Below are 19,223 nucleotides of genomic sequence, written 5' to 3' on the forward strand. Positions count from 1 at the left end.
ATTAAATCACTCTTTTACATACAAAAGTTTCAACTTGAATATAGGTTGCACAAACCCACCAAACTTAAACAATGGATATTTTTCACCGGTACATTCACCCTTATTTTATGACATTAATGACATTTTGTCTTATTCCTGCAATGATGGTTTTATTTTAAACGGACTCCATACCATAACTTGTGAGAGCAGTGGTGAATTTACATCACTTTCAGCATCATGCACTCAAGGTATACTTTGTGAAATGAAAATTAGTTGAAAAGAGTTAAATTTCTGTTTTACACAGTTTGCATTGATCCACCTACACTTAATAATGGACAATATCTTCCTGTCCATGACCCACCCAATTATTCTATTGGTGAAATTATTTCTTATACTTGTAAAAGTGGATACGATCTAAATGGAGATGAGACTGTCACATGTCAGAGTGATGGCTCATTTACAAGTTTGACAGCAGTATGTGTTCAAAGTGAGTGTTATGTTATACGATTTAACAACTTGGATGTCAATTACATTTTACCTAATTGAAACATTTTATCTAAATGATATTTAGAAGGAACTTGCAATAATTTCCAACTTGTGATATCAGGCAAATTTACAGGTTTTGGTGAAAAAATTTTTGTATTATCATATAATTACAGCACATCGCATAGTTCTGGAGATAATTTTGTTAATTGGTATAATAGCTGATCATGATTTGAAGAAAATTATGTAGTTAGAAGAAAAATTTTTTTCAGTGTTAAGTGCTTTATGGATTTGTCATTTAAACACATTTTTGTATTCTTTGCTTGATATGACCCATTACTTGCTAATGAACAAAACATTTAAATGCAACTGCCCAAAACTGATAATGTTGCAAGACTTACTTTTTTTTTCAAATGTCATTGTATGACGTATATTTCTGGCTGTTTTTGTGATGTCTGCAAAATTTGATCTCCTAATCTACCATCTGGTCATTGTCATTTACAAATCTAAAGACTGAAATTCTTCTTTGCAACACTTTGAAGGAACCTTCCTGTATTTTATGGACATGCAACATTATTTGCTGCAAACATTTTTAACAGAAAGGTTGTGAGAGAATACATATCTGCTGATCACCATTTGACATTTTAAAGCATAGTAGTGTGCTTTCCTCTGGTCATTTTTACCCTTCTGCTTGAAAGACAAATATTTAATAATCTTCACCAGGAAAAATGCTAGCTGTATGGTTTCGAAATTATGGTACCTGATAGTTGATGGCATAATCCAATTTATTGCATAGGGGTTGTACATCCTAAACTATAGCATATCATTCTTGAAAAATACACTGGTTTTATCGCATAATGCCCAATTGCATAATAAATGAGTAGAATTTCAAAGGTGAAAGGCTCGTTTACACTACAGTTTCTTACATTTTGCACATGATTGCTATCACTCAACAAGCAACAAATTTTAGTATTAATGCCACCAGTGTGGTCAGCCCAATTTTAAGTAAAATAGTCATGCTTTGTACTATACAAAGTGCTTTGATGTACTGGCAACTATACTTGCATTTTTACTAACTAGCTATACGTTTTTATCTGCTATAAGCTCTTTGAGTTGGTACAACAAAAAGTACAATGTCTAAAATAGTGGTTCTCAACCTTTTTTATCTAATTTTCCACTTTTAGTTTAAACAGACTCCTTATTTTCCACTATTATTTAAATTTGTTAGCCGAGAATTTGATAATTGCATTTGCTATATATGTTTTACTTTATCGACGACATGACATGACCAATTGTCCTGTTTGTTGAGCATAGGCCAGCATTTATTTATGATTAATTGTTTGAACTGCAAAATTTTAAAATTTAAAATGTCATTACCTAGCAAACAAATTATTTAACATTAGAAGTCAAAGATAAACCTGCATTTACTCTCTAAAGAATTTGTTATGATTAATGTGCCATAATATCTGAATTGAGAAAAAGCCTCACAAAAAAGTGAGAGACTATGTTTTGCTGCAGATGAATGTCTTAACAACAACATTATTTGAGTCAGGGGAAGTATAAATTTTGTTGTAAGTTCAAAATGGACGTTATGTTTCTTATTTCAATTCGATTTGTCAGGAAAAAGTGACTTTGATCCAGCTTAGCATTAATGCCTTGGCTGTGCAGACAATGCAACTCTTGTTCGATATACAATAGCCTAGATTAAGGATATCACATACAGTCGATCATGCCTAGGCAAGGGCAATTATGCATTGAGTGTGTGTTATCATTGCAGAAAATAATCTGTGCAGTTATAAATGGTTAATTGCACTAAAAACTTGGCAAATTCAAGTTGCAATTAACTGGATGTCCTGTACATACTAAAAACGTAATTGTTATTGATTTAGTAGTCCAATCACTCTCCTCAGAACAAATTTCAATCAGAGTTTAATGTATAACTTTCTGCATAAATTTGTGTTTGATATTTTAGTTTGCACTCAACCTCCAACTTTGACCAATGGAGCATTTGTACCAGTTAATAATCCAGTTATTTATGATGTAAATGAAGTGGTAACATATACATGCAATAGTGGTTACAGACTCGATGGTTCAGACACTGTTACATGCCAGAGCAGTGGTCAGTTTACATCGTTATCTGCAACTTGTACCCAAGGTAAAATATTTGTGTTTATATTTCCAGCAAAAAGTTAAAAGGGAAATAATGTTTTGTTTTTTTTTGAAAATAATGTATTTTTTGTGAATTTTAGTTTGCAGTGAACCACCTACTTTAACCAATGGAGTATTTACACCAGTTAATAATCCAGTTATTTATGATGTGAATGAAGTGGTTACATATACATGCAATAGTGGTTACAGATTGGATGGTTCAAACACTGTTACATGCCAGAGCAGTGGCCAGTTTACATCTTTATCTGCAACTTGTACCCAAGGTAAAATATTTGTGTTTTTATTTCCAGCAAAAAATTTAAAGGGAAATAATGTATAGTATTTTTTTTTAAATAATGTATTTTTTGTGAATTTTAGTTTGCACTCAACCACCAACTTTAACCAATGGAGTATTTACACCAGTTAATAATCCAGTTATTTATGATGTAAATGAAGTGGTTACATATACATGCAATAGTGGTTACAGATTGGATGGTTCAGACACTGTTACATGCCAGAGCAGTGGCCAGTTTACATCTTTATCTGCAACTTGTACCCAAGGTAAAATATTTGTGTTTTTATTTCCAGCAAAAAATTTGAAGGGAAATAATGTATAGTATTTTTTTTTAAAGAATGTATTTTTTGTGAATTTTAGTTTGCACTCAACCACCTACTTTAACCAACGGAGTATTTACACCAGTTAATAATCCAGTTATTTATGATGTAAATGAAGTGGTTACATATACATGCAATAGTGGTTACAGATTGGATGGTTCAGACACTGTTACATGTCAGAGCAGTGGCCAGTTTACATCTTTATCTGCAACTTGTACCCAAGGTAAAATATTTGTGTTTTTATTTCCAGCAAAAAATTTAAAGGGAAATAATGTATAGTATTTTTTTTTAAATAATGTATTTTTTGTGAATTTTAGTTTGCACTCAACCACCAACTTTAACCAATGGAGTATTTACACCAGTTAATAATCCAGTTATTTATGATGTAAATGAAGTGGTTACATATACATGCAATAGTGGTTACAGATTGGATGGTTCAGACACTGTTACATGCCAGAGCAGTGGCCAGTTTACATCTTTATCTGCAACTTGTACCCAAGGTAAAATATTTGTGTTTTTATTTCCAGCAAAAAATTTAAAGGGAAATAATGTATAGTATTTTTTTTTAAATAATGTATTTTTTGTGAATTTTAGTTTGCACTCAACCACCAACTTTAACCAACGGAGTATTTACACCAGTTAATAATCCAGTTATTTATGATGTAAATGAAGTGGTTACATATACATGCAATAGTGGTTACAGATTGGATGGTTCAGACACTGTTACATGCCAGAGCAGTGGCCAGTTTACATCTTTATCTGCAACTTGTACCCAAGGTAAAATAGTTGTGTTTTTATTTCCAGCAAATAATCAAAAAGGGAAATAATGTATAGTATTTTCTTTTTGAAATAATGTATTTTTTGTGAATTTTAGTTTGCACTCAACCACCTACTTTAACCAACGGAGTATTTACACCAGTTAATAATCCAGTTATTTATGATGTAAATGAAGTGGTTACATATACATGCAATAGTGGTTACAGATTGGATGGTTCAGACACTGCTACATGCCAGAGCAGTGGCCAGTTTACATCTTTATCTGCAACTTGTACCCAAGGTAAAATATTTGTGTTTTTATTTTTAGCAAAAAGTAAAAAGGGAAATAATGTATAGTATTTTTTGAAAATAACGTAATTTTTGTGAATTTTAGTTTGCACTCAACCACCAACTTTAACCAATGGAGTATTTACACCAGTTAATAATCCAGTTATTTATGATGTAAATGAAGTGGTTACATATACATGCAATAGTGGTTACAGATTGGATGGTTCAGACACTGTTACATGCCAGAGCAGTGGCCAGTTTACATCTTTATCTGCAACTTGTACCCAAGGTAAAATATTTGTGTTTTTATTTCCAGCAAAAAGTTAAAAGGGAAATAATGTGTAGTGCCGTATTTTACAGACCATAAAGCGCACACGATCATAAGGCGCACTGTCAATAAATTGCTTTGAATAATTTTTTGTTCATACATAAGGCGCACCGGGCTTTAGAATGCAACATATTTTAAGGAGTATGGGTTACCATATAAATCTCATTGATTAAAGTTTACTTGTTACGTAATAAATGCAAGAAAGTCACAATAGTACAATGAGCAAAAGAAAAAATGAGCCTAGTGAAAATCACAGTTGCTAGTTGCTTTTACAGTAGTTTATTGTGTAAGACGGTGGTTTATTTATATAATAATAGTATCAGTACTGGTTTTGAGTGTAGGCAATAAAGCATCCATGCATTGATCCATTCATTAGGCGCACCGGCTTATAAGGCGCACGATCAATTTATCAGGAAAAAAAAGGATTTAAATTGCGCCTTATGGTCCGTAAAATACGGTATTTATTTTTTTAAATAATGTATTTTTTGTGAATTTTAGTTTGCACTCAACCACCAACTTTGACCAATGGAGTATATACACCAGTTAATAATCCAGTTATTTATGATGTAAATGAAGTGGTTACATATACCTGCAATAGTGGTTACAGATTGGATGGTTCAGACACTGTTACATGCCAGAGCAGTGGCCAGTTTACATCTTTACCTGCAACTTGTACCCAAGGTAAAATATTTGTGTTTTCATTTCTAGCAAAAAGTTAAAAGGGAAATAATGTTTTGTTTTTTTTGAAAATAATGTAATTTTTGTGAATTTTAGTTTGCACTCAACCACCAACTTTAACCAATGGAGTATTTACACCAGTTAATGATCCAGTTATATATGATGTAAATGAAGTGGTGACATATACATGCAATAGTGGTTACAGATTGGATGGTTCAGACACTGTTACATGCCAGAACAGTGGTCAGTTTACATCGTTATCTGCAACTTGTACCCAAGGTAAAATAGTTGTGTTTTTATTTCCAGCAAAAAGTTAAAAGGGACATAATGTTTGTTTTTTTTTTTTATAATGTAATTTTTGTGAATTTTAGTTTGCACTCAACCACCAACTTTAACCAATGGAGTATTTACACCAGTTAATAATCCAGTTATTTATGATGTAAATGAAGTGGTGACATATACATGCAATAGTGGTTACAGATTGGATGGTTCAGACACTGTTACATGCCAGAGCAGTGGCCAGTTTACATCTTTATCTGCAACTTGTACCCAAGGTAAAATATTTGTGTTTTTATTTCCAGCAAAAAGTTAAAAGGGGAATAATGTGTAGTATTTTTTTTTTTAAATAACGTATTTTTTGTGAATTTTAGTTTGCACTCAACCACCAACTTTAACCAATGGAGTATATACACCAGTTAATAATCCAGTTATTTATGATGTAAATGAAGTGGTTACATATACCTGCAATAGTGGTTACAGATTGGATGGTTCAGACACTGTTACATGCCAGAGCAGTGGCCAGTTTACATCTTTACCTGCAACTTGTACCCAAGGTAAAATATTTGTGTTTTCATTTCTAGCAAAAAGTTAAAAGGGAAATAATGTTTTGTTTTTTTTGAAAATAATGTAATTTTTGTGAATTTTAGTTTGCACTCAACCACCAACTTTAACCAATGGAGTATTTACACCAGTTAATGATCCAGTTATATATGATGTAAATGAAGTGGTGACATATACATGCAATAGTGGTTACAGATTGGATGGTTCAGACACTGTTACATGCCAGAACAGTGGTCAGTTTACATCGTTATCTGCAACTTGTACCCAAGGTAAAATAGTTGTGTTTTTATTTCCAGCAAAAAGTTAAAAGGGACATAATGTTTGTTTTTTTTTTTTATAATGTAATTTTTGTGAATTTTAGTTTGCACTCAACCACCAACTTTAACCAATGGAGTATTTACACCAGTTAATAATCCAGTTATTTATGATGTAAATGAAGTGGTGACATATACATGCAATAGTGGTTACAGATTGGATGGTTCAGACACTGTTACATGCCAGAGCAGTGGCCAGTTTACATCTTTATCTGCAACTTGTACCCAAGGTAAAATATTTGTGTTTTTATTTCCAGCAAAAAGTTAAAAGGGGAATAATGTGTAGTATTTTTTTTTTTAAATAACGTATTTTTTGTGAATTTTAGTTTGCACTCAACCACCAACTTTAACCAATGGAGTATATACACCAGTTAATAATCCAGTTATTTATGATATAAATGAAGTGGTGACATATACATGCAATAGTGGTTACAGATTGGATGGTTCAGACACTGTTACATGCCAGAACAGTGGTCAGTTTACATCGTTATCTGCAACTTGTACCCAAGGTAAAATAGTTGTGTTTTTATTTCCAGCAAAAAGTTAAAAGGGACATAATGTTTTTTTTTTTTTTTTATAATGTAATTTTTGTGAATTTTAGTTTGCACTCAACCACCAACTTTAACCAATGGAGTATTTACACCAGTTAATAATCCAGTTATTTATGATGTAAATGAAGTGGTGACATATACATGCAATAGTGGTTACAGATTGGATGGTTCAGACACTGTTACATGCCAGAGCAGTGGCCAGTTTACATCTTTATCTGCAACTTGTACCCAAGGTAAAATATTTGTGTTTTTATTTCTAGCAAAAAGTTAAAAGGGAAATAATGTTTTTTTTTTTGAAAATAATGTAATTTTTGTGAATTTTAGTTTGCACTCAACCACCAACTTTAACCAATGGAGTATTTACACCAGTTAATAATCCAGTTATTTATGATGTAAATGAAGTGGTGACATATACATGCAATAGTGGTTACAGATTGGATGGTTCAGACACTGTTACATGCCAGAGCAGTGGCCAGTTTACATCGTTATCTGCAACTTGTACCCAAGGTAAAATATTTTGTTTGGTTGACTCAAAAGTTAAAAAGGAAATTGTTTAAAGAACCTTTTTTTGAAATAATGTATTTTTTGTGCATTTTAGTTTGCACTCAACCACCTACTTTAACCAACGGAGTATTTACACCAGTTAATAATCCAGTTATTTATGATGTAAATGAAGTGGTTACATATACATGCAATAGTGGTTACAGATTGGATGGTTCAGACACTGTTACATGCCAGAGCAGTGGCCAGTTTACATCTTTATCTGCAACTTGTACCCAAGGTAAAATATTTGTGTTTTTATTTCCAGCAAAAAGTTAAAAGGAGAATAATGTATAGTATTTTTTTTTTGAAATAATGTATTTTTTGTGAATTTTAGTTTGCACTCAACCACCAACTTTAACCAATGGAGTATTTACACCAGTTAATAATCCAGTTATTTATGATGTAAATGAAGTGGTGACATATACATGCAATAGTGGTTACAGATTGGATGGTTCAGACACTGTTACATGCCAGAGCAGTGGCCAGTTTACATCGTTATCTGCAACTTGTACCCAAGGTAAAATATTTTGTTTGGTTGACTCAAAAGTTAAAAAGGAAATTGTTTAAAGAACCTTTTTTTGAAATAATGTATTTTTTGTGCATTTTAGTTTGCACTCAACCACCTACTTTAACCAACGGAGTGTTTACACCAGTTAATAATCCAGTTATTTATGATGTAAATGAAGTGGTTACATATACATGCAATAGTGGTTACAGATTGGATGGTTCAGACACTGTTACATGCCAGAGCAGTGGCCAGTTTACATCTTTATCTGCAACTTGTACCCAAGGTAAAATATTTGTGTTTTTATTTCCAGCAAATAGTTAAAATGGAAATAATGTTTGTTTGTTTTTGAAAATAATGTATTTTTTGTGAATTTTAGTTTGCACTCAACCACCAACTTTAACCAACGGAGTATTTGCACCAGTTAATAATCCAGTTATTTATGATGTAAATGAAGTGGTTACATATACATGCAATAGTGGTTACAGATTGGATGGTTCAGACACTGTTGCATGCCAGAGCAGTGGCCAGTTTACATCTTTATCTGCAACTTGTACCCAAGGTAAAATAGTTGTGTTTTTATTTCCAGCAAAAAGTTAAAATGGAAATAATGTTTGTTTGTTTTTGAAAATAATGTATTTTTTGTGAATTTTAGTTTGCACTCAACCACCAACTTTAACCAATGGAGTATTTACACCAGTTAATAATCCAGTTATTTATGATGTAAATGAAGTGGTGACATATACATGCAATAGTGGTTACAGATTGGATGGTTCAGACACTGTTACATGCCAGAGCAGTGGCCAGTTTACATCGTTATCTGCAACTTGTACCCAAGGTAAAATATTTTGTTTGGTTGACTCAAAAGTTAAAAAGGAAATTGTTTAAAGAACCTTTTTTTGAAATAATTTATTTTTTGTGCATTTTAGTTTGCACTCAACCACCAACTTTAACCAATGGAGTATTTACACCAGTTAATAATCCAGTTATTTATGATGTAAATGAAGTGGTTACATATACATGCAATAGTGGTTACAGATTGGATGGTTCAGACACTGTTACATGCCAGAGCAGTGGCCAGTTTACATCTTTATCTGCAACTTGTACCCAAGGTAAAATATTTGTGTTTTTATTTCCAGCAAAAAGTTAAAATGGAAATAATGTTTGTTTGTTTTTGAAAATAATGTATTTTTTGTGAATTTTAGTTTGCACTCAACCACCAACTTTAACCAACGGAGTATTTACACCAGTTAATAATCCAGTTATTTATGATGTAAATGAAGTGGTTACATATACATGCAATAGTGGTTACAGATTGGATGGTTCAGACACTGTTACATGCCAGAGCAGTGGCCAGTTTACATCTTTATCTGCAACTTGTACCCAAGGTAAAATATTTTGTTTGGTTGAATCAAAAGTTAAAAAGAAATTGTTTAAAGAAACTTTTTTTGAAATAATGTATTTTTTGTGAATTTTAGTTTGCACTCAACCACCAACTTTAACCAACGGAGTATTTACGCCAGTTAATAATCCAGTTATTTATGATGTAAATGAAGTGGTGACATACACATGCAATAGTGGTTACAGATTGGATGGTTCAGACACTGTTACATGCCAGAGCAGTGGCCAGTTTACGTCGTTATCCGCAACTTGTACCCAAGGTAAAATATTTGTGTTTTTATTTTTAGCAAAAAGTTAAAAGGGAAATAATGTTTGTTTGTTTTTTTGAAAATAATGTATTTTTTTGTGAATTTTAGTTTGCACTCAACCACCAACTTTAACCAATGGAGTATTTACACCAGTTAATAATCCAGTTATATATGATGTAAATGAAGTGGTGACATACACATGCAATAGTGGTTACAGATTGGATGGTTCAGACACTGTTACATGCCAGAGCAGTGGCCAGTTTACGTCGTTATCCGCAACTTGTACCCAAGGTAAAATATTTGTGTTTTTATTTTTAGCAAAAAGTTAAAAGGGAAATAATGTTTGTTTGTTTTTTTGAAAATAATGTATTTTTTTGTGAATTTTAGTTTGCACTCAACCACCAACTTTAACCAACGGAGTATTTACGCCAGTTAATAATCCAGTTATTTATGATGTAAATGAAGTGGTGACATACACATGCAATAGTGGTTACAGATTGGATGGTTCAGACACTGTTACATGCCAGAGCAGTGGCCAGTTTACGTCGTTATCCGCAACTTGTACCCAAGGTAAAATATTTGTGTTTTTTTTTTAGCAAAAAGTTAAAAGGGAAATAATGTTTGTTTGTTTTTTTGAAAATAATGTATTTTTTTGTGAATTTTAGTTTGCACTCAACCACCAACTTTAACCAATGGAGTATTTACGCCAGTTAATAATCCAGTTATTTATGATGTAAATGAAGTGGTGACATACACATGCAATAGTGGTTACAGATTGGATGGTTCAGACACTGTTACATGCCAGAGCAGTGGCCAGTTTACGTCGTTATCCGCAACTTGTACCCAAGGTAAAATATTTGTGTTTTTATTTTTAGCAAAAAGTTAAAAGGGAAATATTGTTTGTTTGTTTCTTTGAAAATAATGTATTTTTTGTGAATTTTAGTTTGCACTCAACCACCAACTTTAACCAACGGAGTATTTACGCCAGTTAATAATCCAGTTATTTATGATGTAAATGAAGTGGTGACATACACATGCAATAGTGGTTACAGATTGGATGGTTCAGACACTGTTACATGTCAGAGCAGTGGCCAGTTTACATCGTTATCCGCAACGTGTACCCAAGGTAAAATATTTGTGTTTTTATTTCCAGCAAAAAGTTAAAAGGGAAATAATGTTTGTTTGTTTTTTTGAAAATAATGTATTTTTTTGTGAATTTTAGTTTGCACTCAACCACCAACTTTAACCAATGGAGTATTTACACCAGTTAATAATCCAGTTATTTATGATGTAAATGAAGTGGTGACATATACATGCAATAGTGGTTACAGATTGGATGGTTCAGACACTGTTACATGCCAGAGCAGTGGCCAGTTTACATCTTTATCTGCAACTTGTAGTGAAGGTAAAACATTTGTCTGATAGCAAAACCTAAATAAAAAAATAAAACATTTTTCTTGTCTTACACACTTTGTGTAGTATTTGCATCACACCTTTTTGTCTTCATTCGTTTTTCAGTGGTATGTTCATCCCCCCCGACCCTTTCTAATGGCTTATTTTCACCAATAAATACTCCATCAGTCTATGCCTACCTGGATGTTGTGACTTACAGTTGTAATTCCGGATTTATTTTGAGTGGAGATAATACCATAACTTGCCAAATTGATGGCCAGTTTACTTCTCTTTCAGCCTCATGTTCAGGTATTATTGTGACAGTGTTCTGAAGTTGATATGTACTTTTAGAATATTTGTGTATTTGACTAAAATACTGCAAAATAATATGTTCTTTGGTCCTGATGACGAATTGTTTTGTTTTACTTTAAAGCCCTTTTTGTTTTTATTTTGTTGACCAAGACAATTATTTTACAGATTGTTCAAATAACATTTGCCAAAATTTTGGAGTTTGTATTCCTACTTCAGTACCATGTTGTATTTGTGAACCACAGTTCAATGGACTATATTGTGGTTAGTACCTGATGCTAAAGTGTTTGCATATTGCAGAAATGCAGTGTAGTAGAATGTCACTTTTAAAATGTCTGTTTACAATCAATTTAGCTTTAGTTACAAAGTCTTTGTTTTTCAAGACTTAAAACTTTCACTACATTTTTAATAGAATGGATCACAATCAATGGAATTGATTATCAACCGTTGGCGCTTACAGCTGTTTCATATAACCTGGCAAATCTTTTGTGTCTGATGGAGGATGGTAGTGCCACTTTGGTCTCTCCTGATATATCTGTTCGTTCAGAACTTGCGACGCAAATAACTTCAACTACATCTTCTTTAGGCATAAGTCGTCTATGGATAAATGTTGTTAGAATTGGCAAGTAGTTAAATGAAAAATGTATGCAAAAATTGGTGGATATTTACCCTTTCAACAATGTTGCACAAAACATTATGTTGTTAAAAATTGACCTGTGAAGATTATCATCATACATATCTGTTCTGTTTCACATTTTCGTTTGTGGTTGTTGTTTTGTTTTATCCTTATATGCCAAAAAGAATGTGCACAATAGCACTCAGTTGATAAAATTTTAGTTGAACTTTAGTTGGCAAAATCTTGTTTGGGTATATTATATTTCGATTTAATGTTATATCCATGATGTTTATTTTTGCAGGAAATTTGTGGTATTATGGAAGTTCAGGTCAGCAGGTTTCAGTGTTAAACTTTTCTCCTTCTGCCCCCCTGGTCAACGATTGTGTTGTGATGGAAACTTCTTCATTTTTTTGGATTGACGTGCCTTGTTCATCTAGTGTGGCCAATGTGTTTTGTGAAAGACCAAGTGTTACTGAAACTTGCGCCATTAGTTAGGCTTTTGTTGCAGTTAAACATTTTGTAAGTGTAGTGATGCAATAAATAAAATTTAGAAATGTGGCAAGGGCTCTGCAAATCATTAAACGTGTGTATTTTATTCTTTGTAACATAAATTTGCTTACATATGATGTTTTATTTGAATAAATATTTTTAAACTAAACAGTAGTGTTGTTCTGTGAAAGATCTGTTACTATCCGAACACCTAAACTTACCGGACGGCTCTAATAACATTACCGATATACAAACTCACAAAATGTTTGCAAATTACTGGTTTATGAAACCTCTTTCACAAAAAGATACTTGCTGGCTTCGGTGGTTTGTTACTAATACTATCCCGTATTAAGTGACGTTGGGAGAATGTTCCGTATTTGGATCAATAAGAAAAGCTTAACAAAACATAATCTTCAGTTATTAATTACTTTTTCTAGTCCGGTAAAGCGCACGCTTCAATTGCGTTTCCCGGCTTAATTCTTGTACATGTATACCGTTTGTAAAAGAACGTAACTTTATCAACCATTATGATCAACCATCTTCCGTATTAATAACCGTGCATGTGTATGCTATTCATGCTAGTCGTGTTATTCGTTATAGCGGCATTAACACACCAAGCAGCCCGCAGATATCCTACATCAAGTGCCCCCGAACGTACCAACTCATTCCATTGGGCACCAACAATCTTGGACGAGGAACAGGGTGAAGTAACAACCAATCTCCAATCTTCTCAAGTGGTCGCTTTGTGTGCAGCAAAAAAAACGCGAATAGCAACAAGATCCCAGCTTTGTTTGTATCGCAATCACCATGTACGGTTATGTCGCCGCACAACACATGTATAAGCAAAAAAGGCCCAAAACGTATGTTATGACCGAGAGTTAAAACCAAAGTCATTGTAATTAACTACGTAAAGAAAGTTAAAATAAATATAGGTATTTCTTTGGCAAATAATAAATAAGGTCTAATAAACACAAGTTAGACTACTTAGAAGACGTGCAGACTTGTGCAAAGGAGTTCTTCAACTCCACCAGTTACCGAGATATAGAAGGCAATTTACTTTCATGACCGAGTTGCCATCGAGACTCAGTCGGATACCTTGGTGCGAGGCTCTAAACGCAGTCATACCCCACGGTAACTCAGTGGGGGCGCACCCCGACAGTTACCATCTTAGATCATACATGTGTGTTCAAAAAGCATTGGCGTTTGCAATCAAAAACTATTTCTCATAAGGTTGCGTGCAGTTCATCAGTGTACATTTTGTATGTGCCATTAGTAACTTCCAAGTCAATAAAGCTCACGCCAACTGTCATGTTTGTGTTGCTTTATCACAACAAAATATTCTTACTTTGGTTCTGAAATTATTTTTTTGCTTAGAAAACCGAATTCGTGTTTTCCAAATGTTCGACAACAATACAAAACGATTTTTTTGTAACATTGAACGCTGTGTCTTGTTCTCTAGTAATTTTGTCAAAAATAACGATTATAGGGATTCAACACCCGTTTAATGAAAGCGAAATTAATGCTGGACCGGCGCTTCGGCGTCTCATATAAATTGAACCCTTGTTTACTTTCCGATTGAATACGTTAGTCCAGGCAAAAGTTTTTACTTGTGTTATACCAATATGACGCAAATAATAAAGGGGCCATCAGGCCCTCTAGTTTCGCCACTGGCAGAATGCAAAGGTGGATTCAGAAGTTAACTAAGGAATAGATAACTGACTGGCCATTATAGACACCGATTAAATGTAGCATGTGTAAACGACTGTATTGGGGTCATACAGGTTTAACAATGCTTCAGTGGCGCTGCTTGCTGAAGAATTTCGAGTTGTATATCTGTCCTGATGTGTTCTGCCTCGTCTGGTCAAATAATCAGATCTCAGACTGTTCTCCGGATAAATAGTGTATGCATAAATAGTATCAATAGACCAGAGAGATGTTAGTTGACAAAAAAAATCGCCAGTTAACAAAACTTTGAACGCGACATCGGAAGCCGTTGTACATATTAATCATGAAGTCATTTTTGGGCTATGTTGCCCAAGAGGCTACACATGTGATCGGACAGTAAGAAGTTGATAACAAATCGCCCCCCCTGATTTTTTTTTAATTGTCGGAAAAACGACATATATTTGGATATAGGTCTTCAGGCAGATAGAGTTTGACAAACTCGGGCCCACATTAGTTAACAAAGTTAGGCAATTCAATGCAAGAATTTATGGCAACTTTTTAAGTATCAATGGAAAGCCAATGCCATAAAAATATGAAACCCAATTACTTTCCAAAACTATCGTATTCTCGTATTAACAAATATCAAGTCAATTTCCAAAATATGTATTGTGATATAGTCAGACAAAATTCATAACCTCATGGCGATGTTAACACAGTACGTTTGGCATCAAAATTGATCAGCCAAATGCAGTTATGTGTAGTCCATAATAATGCACAATATTTTTGTACATAATCGCATTAACTATAACGAGATGGATGTTTACTAGTTTTCCTACTTTCAAGAACCCGTACACTCTTGTTATGTTACATACTGGTCATCAACTTACGTATGTGTTTACGCTACGCAAAAAAACATATTTTATCCAAATATTCTATTTCAACTAAACTTCATTGTTTTTGTTTTTATATCAATGGCAATTGCGAAAACTATGGATGCCTTGTAAAAGGTGGAATACATTTTTCTATTCAAATATCAACTTAGCTGTCTGTATGCTTAGTCTTTCAACCTTCCACAGAAATAGTCTATAACTTGCGATACGGCGCTAATCGACGGTAGGCTATTTCACCTTGCAAGGTACCTTGGTACCAACAGATCGAAATTAGTTTAATACTCTGCAATACATTTATATTTTTTTTTCGATTTGTTTGTTCGCATCTCTTCACAAACCATGATACAATAATTGCAAACACATCCAAATGAAATTTGTTGGAAAAGCGATTTGTACAGTTAATATAGATATACCTTGAAATGTATTTATATGGCATCGCTGTTTAGTACCCTTTTACCTCTAGACATTTTCCCTTTGTAATCAGTTGCTGTTATACGCAGCCATTCGAAAATACTGCGGACTTATGACTGCTGGGTTAATTAAATCAAGATACTTTTTGAAGAGGAAGCGTCGAGCTGTAATTAATTTGTTTTTTAAAAGATTGGAAATAGCATACGTCGAAAACAAATCAAAGAGGCCGGTAGTGAAACAATTCGAAACATCATTTGAATCAGGTATTTGGCAGTGGTTTTTGATCTGGCTTCGATGGCTACGCTTCAGGGGTTCGACGAAGGTCCAATGATTTACAAAATATCAGCTAAGGTTTCAGTCGTAATTTTCTTCCAATTAATTGCAGAAACAAATGTGTCGTAAGTAGGCATAGTGGGATCGATTATAACCATTAAATGGTTTCACTTCTGTGATGCAATAAACTATTTGTACTCGCATGAGTTAAGATGGCAATAATTGCCAGGCACTTTACGTGAAATTAAAAACCAGACCGTGCGACCAGACTCCTGGCATCGTAACTACGGAATATTATGCGAATTTAAAATCGCAGACAGCAAAGTCATTTTCGCATTCAAGTATGTTAAGATCTTTCGTTTTGCCGTAACTACAACGCAATGGTGTTTAAATATGCGTCGGTGAGAAATGACTTTCCTTGGAGATAGTAATCCAAATTCAATAATCTGGTATATTGATTTCAGTTCGTATTCCGTTTCGTTTTAAGCCTGTTTATTCTAAATATTGCTAGTTTTGCTTGTCTTATTCGATATGTTTCCGGGGTTCAACGAATGCTTGCAGAAGATCCAAGGGGTTCGGCGATTAAACAGGTTCTAAAATTTAGGGGCTGATTATTTTAAAACTAAATTGTCTAAAAACCCTCGCAGATGATCAAATCTATAACTGTACAATCGGTCATCAAGAAATATTTATGCTTGAATCGTGTATGTTATCATACTTATGTTACCAGTTATTTACTTATTACACTAGATGCAACATACATATTCGATATACACTGGGTACTGAAATTTACACAATTTCAAATTTGGTGAAACCAACAATAAGAGCGAGAATTTCGCACACGTGTTAGAGACGTGTCCTAATTGTTACGTTCATTCGGGTGTGTCGCTCGAAGGCACGACTTGCAATACACAACACTCTTAACTCCAACGGAAATATTACAAAACAATGACGTGTTTTCAGCGACATTTAAGGACCATCGCTTGGGGCAGATTTCTTGTTGTCAATGACCCCATACAAATGGAAATGCTGATACTATTTGCAGTTTAGACAAGAAGAACAACTATACCTGAAAGACGGTATAGCGAGCATCAACAACGAGCGAATTATTTTCTGCAATATTCAAGTCGAATCTTCAACTCAACCAGTAAAAGTAAGCTAAAAGAAAAATAGCAAATCCAATTTGTGAGTATGCATGTATGTTGGTTTATTCTTATTTTACAGAGAAAAAAATTTTGGAGCCATGTATCAACCGTACATTTTCAAAACTGGATGTATTTTGGTTACTGCTTGGTTTTTATGTCTGTTCAAATTAACTTTGACGCAATCAACATGTAGAATATCCACCAACAGCAAACTGCCGTGTTTAGCTCCATTTATGTTTCATAAGAGGGAGTGCGACGTGATGTATGTTTGATGTCAGTAAATTTTGATATATTGCATTTTTATGGTCATTTTTATGTAGGGGTTGTTGCTACGATTTAACGGAAACTAACCATTTTTTAAAGTGCTACAAAAGAGGTAAGTTTAAGGCTTTAATGTGGTATGTGGCAGAATAATTTGCTTTATGCTTAACTTTCTCTATTTCTATTCTCTTTTGCAACAATAATCTCGCTTTCGCACGATTTCGTTCGCAACCAGGGTGTCGATTTATGCCTTTTTCGCCATTCTAAGTGTTCGACACGCGACGCCACTGTTCGACACGGACGGCGTGAATAAATGTTAAGTTACCGTCATGCAGTACTACGAACTAGGGTGATGCACCGAAAGTTCGGTTTGCCGAATTTATTCGGCCGAAACTAAGGTTTTTATGATTATTCGGTTTCGGCCAAATTTTGCAAAAATACTTTTTTACTGCATGTAACGATTGGAATCATTGTTCAAACTGCACCCATGTGTTCTTTTTATTTGTTTATTGTCACCGAAATGATGAAAATCAACTTTAAGCAGCTGGTACAGCAGTATAGGTTATTTTGTAAGTGCCAACAAAGGGCTGTATGATAGGGCTGTTTTGTTTAAATTTATTGCATTTGAAGAGATCGATACCAAAATTAGTTTCCGTTTATTCGGCAACTTTTGCCGAATATTTGGTTTCGGCCGAATAAAAAAATGCTGTTTCGGTGCATCACTACTACGAACAGACAAACGCTATTGTTATCTACAAATGTCCATAAATTGAATTACTATAATAACTTAATTAAGCCTAACATATCGGTCACGCCAATCTTGCAACATTTACATCGATCTTACCCTATTTTACGGACCATAAAGCGCACCCGATTATAAGGCGCACTGTCAATAAATTGCTTTGATTAGTTTTTTGTTCATACATAAGGCGCACCGGGCTATAGAACGCAACGTATTTTAAGGAGTATGGATTACCGTATAAAGCTCATTAAACAAAAACTTGTTACGTAATAAATGTAGGCAAGTCACAAAAGTATGAATATCATAGTTGCTAGTTGCTTTTACCGTAGTTTATTGTGTAAGACGGTGATTTATTTATAATAGTATCGGTACTTTTGAGTGTAGGCACTAAAGCACTACTTGATCCATACATTAGGCGCACGATCAATTTATGAGGAAAAAAAAGAATTTAAGTTGCGCCTTATGGTCCGTAAAATACGGTACTAGTTTTCTTTTTTCGGAGATTGGACGCCAACGATTTTCTTGTTAACATGTAGTTGTTAATTTTTTGCTGTAGATGCTAGTGGCAAAAGTGGCTCGAAGACGTTGCTACCAGCCGCAAACAATTATTTGGGAAGAAATTTGTATTTCGAGTCACTATTAAACAACAGCATTTAACTGAACGGTTACGCAGTGTTGAAAACTTAATGGCATCATCGTTTCGGATCCCCACCCAAGATAAATTTGACTGTTTAGATGGCTAAATAAACGCAACCGCAATATTTTTTTTGACAAAATCCAGCCAACACTTGCTTTAACATTCAGCGAATAAACGCATTAAACTAACTATTCCAAAACATGGAGCATTGTTACCGAACACGTGGCATTGCTACAAAACAAGTACTATTTTTCGTTCAATCGAAAAAAAACATAGCAGCCTCTACAACATGCAAGGTTTTTAATTGTTTTGTCGTTATTTCGACGGGTATTCTAAACTTAAGTACAAGAATCATATAATCGAAATATGGTCGTTCTCATGCGTTAGTTACCAGACACGACATTTTTACTATTCGACACACACGACAATTTTTGTCAAGATGTTCGACACGCAATAATAAAAAATCGCAGCCCTGTTCGCAACGGTAAAAATGCGATTTTGATTAGCCGTATCTCAGAAACCAGTCTCCGTATCAAGCTCCTTTTTTTCGCCACAATTTTTTTAATTCATAACATCAACCCATCAAAAAGAATAAATTGGTGTGATTTGTCATAATTTTGTCATAAGAAGTACATAATCGACCACAAGTTGACCATAATAAAAATAACCGTTTTTTATACAGACTTTTATTCCCTACATTAAACATATAAGCTTAT

The 19,223-nt window shown here is 33.8% G+C and overlaps 1 protein-coding gene across 1 annotated transcript in view; it reads left to right on the top strand.

Moving 5' to 3' along the window:
• LOC145898112 (CUB and sushi domain-containing protein 3-like) overlaps window positions 1-12,576 on the top strand; it is a 30,378-nt gene extending 17,802 nt beyond the window's left edge. The window contains exons 45-71 of the mRNA XM_082986549.1: window positions 45-227; window positions 284-466; window positions 2,435-2,617; window positions 2,989-3,171; window positions 3,266-3,448; window positions 3,543-3,725; window positions 3,820-4,002; window positions 4,376-4,558; window positions 5,647-5,829; window positions 6,477-6,659; window positions 7,031-7,213; window positions 7,305-7,487; window positions 7,579-7,761; window positions 7,858-8,040; window positions 8,132-8,314; window positions 8,684-8,866; window positions 8,958-9,140; window positions 9,234-9,416; window positions 9,507-9,689; window positions 9,786-9,968; window positions 10,065-10,247; window positions 10,343-10,525; window positions 10,621-10,803; window positions 11,196-11,378; window positions 11,547-11,642; window positions 11,791-12,000; window positions 12,296-12,576. Coding sequence (XP_082842675.1) covers window positions 45-227; window positions 284-466; window positions 2,435-2,617; window positions 2,989-3,171; window positions 3,266-3,448; window positions 3,543-3,725; window positions 3,820-4,002; window positions 4,376-4,558; window positions 5,647-5,829; window positions 6,477-6,659; window positions 7,031-7,213; window positions 7,305-7,487; window positions 7,579-7,761; window positions 7,858-8,040; window positions 8,132-8,314; window positions 8,684-8,866; window positions 8,958-9,140; window positions 9,234-9,416; window positions 9,507-9,689; window positions 9,786-9,968; window positions 10,065-10,247; window positions 10,343-10,525; window positions 10,621-10,803; window positions 11,196-11,378; window positions 11,547-11,642; window positions 11,791-12,000; window positions 12,296-12,489 — 4,892 coding nt within the window. The 3' untranslated portion in view covers window positions 12,490-12,576. The remainder of the gene's footprint in view (window positions 1-44; window positions 228-283; window positions 467-2,434; window positions 2,618-2,988; window positions 3,172-3,265; window positions 3,449-3,542; window positions 3,726-3,819; window positions 4,003-4,375; window positions 4,559-5,646; window positions 5,830-6,476; window positions 6,660-7,030; window positions 7,214-7,304; window positions 7,488-7,578; window positions 7,762-7,857; window positions 8,041-8,131; window positions 8,315-8,683; window positions 8,867-8,957; window positions 9,141-9,233; window positions 9,417-9,506; window positions 9,690-9,785; window positions 9,969-10,064; window positions 10,248-10,342; window positions 10,526-10,620; window positions 10,804-11,195; window positions 11,379-11,546; window positions 11,643-11,790; window positions 12,001-12,295) is intronic.
• The last annotated feature ends 6,647 nt before the right edge of the window (window positions 12,577-19,223 follow it).

The sequence above is a fragment of the Ascidia mentula genome, chromosome 4 (assembly GCF_947561715.1).
Source record: "Ascidia mentula chromosome 4, kaAscMent1.1, whole genome shotgun sequence".
NCBI lineage: Eukaryota > Metazoa > Chordata > Ascidiacea > Phlebobranchia > Ascidiidae > Ascidia > Ascidia mentula.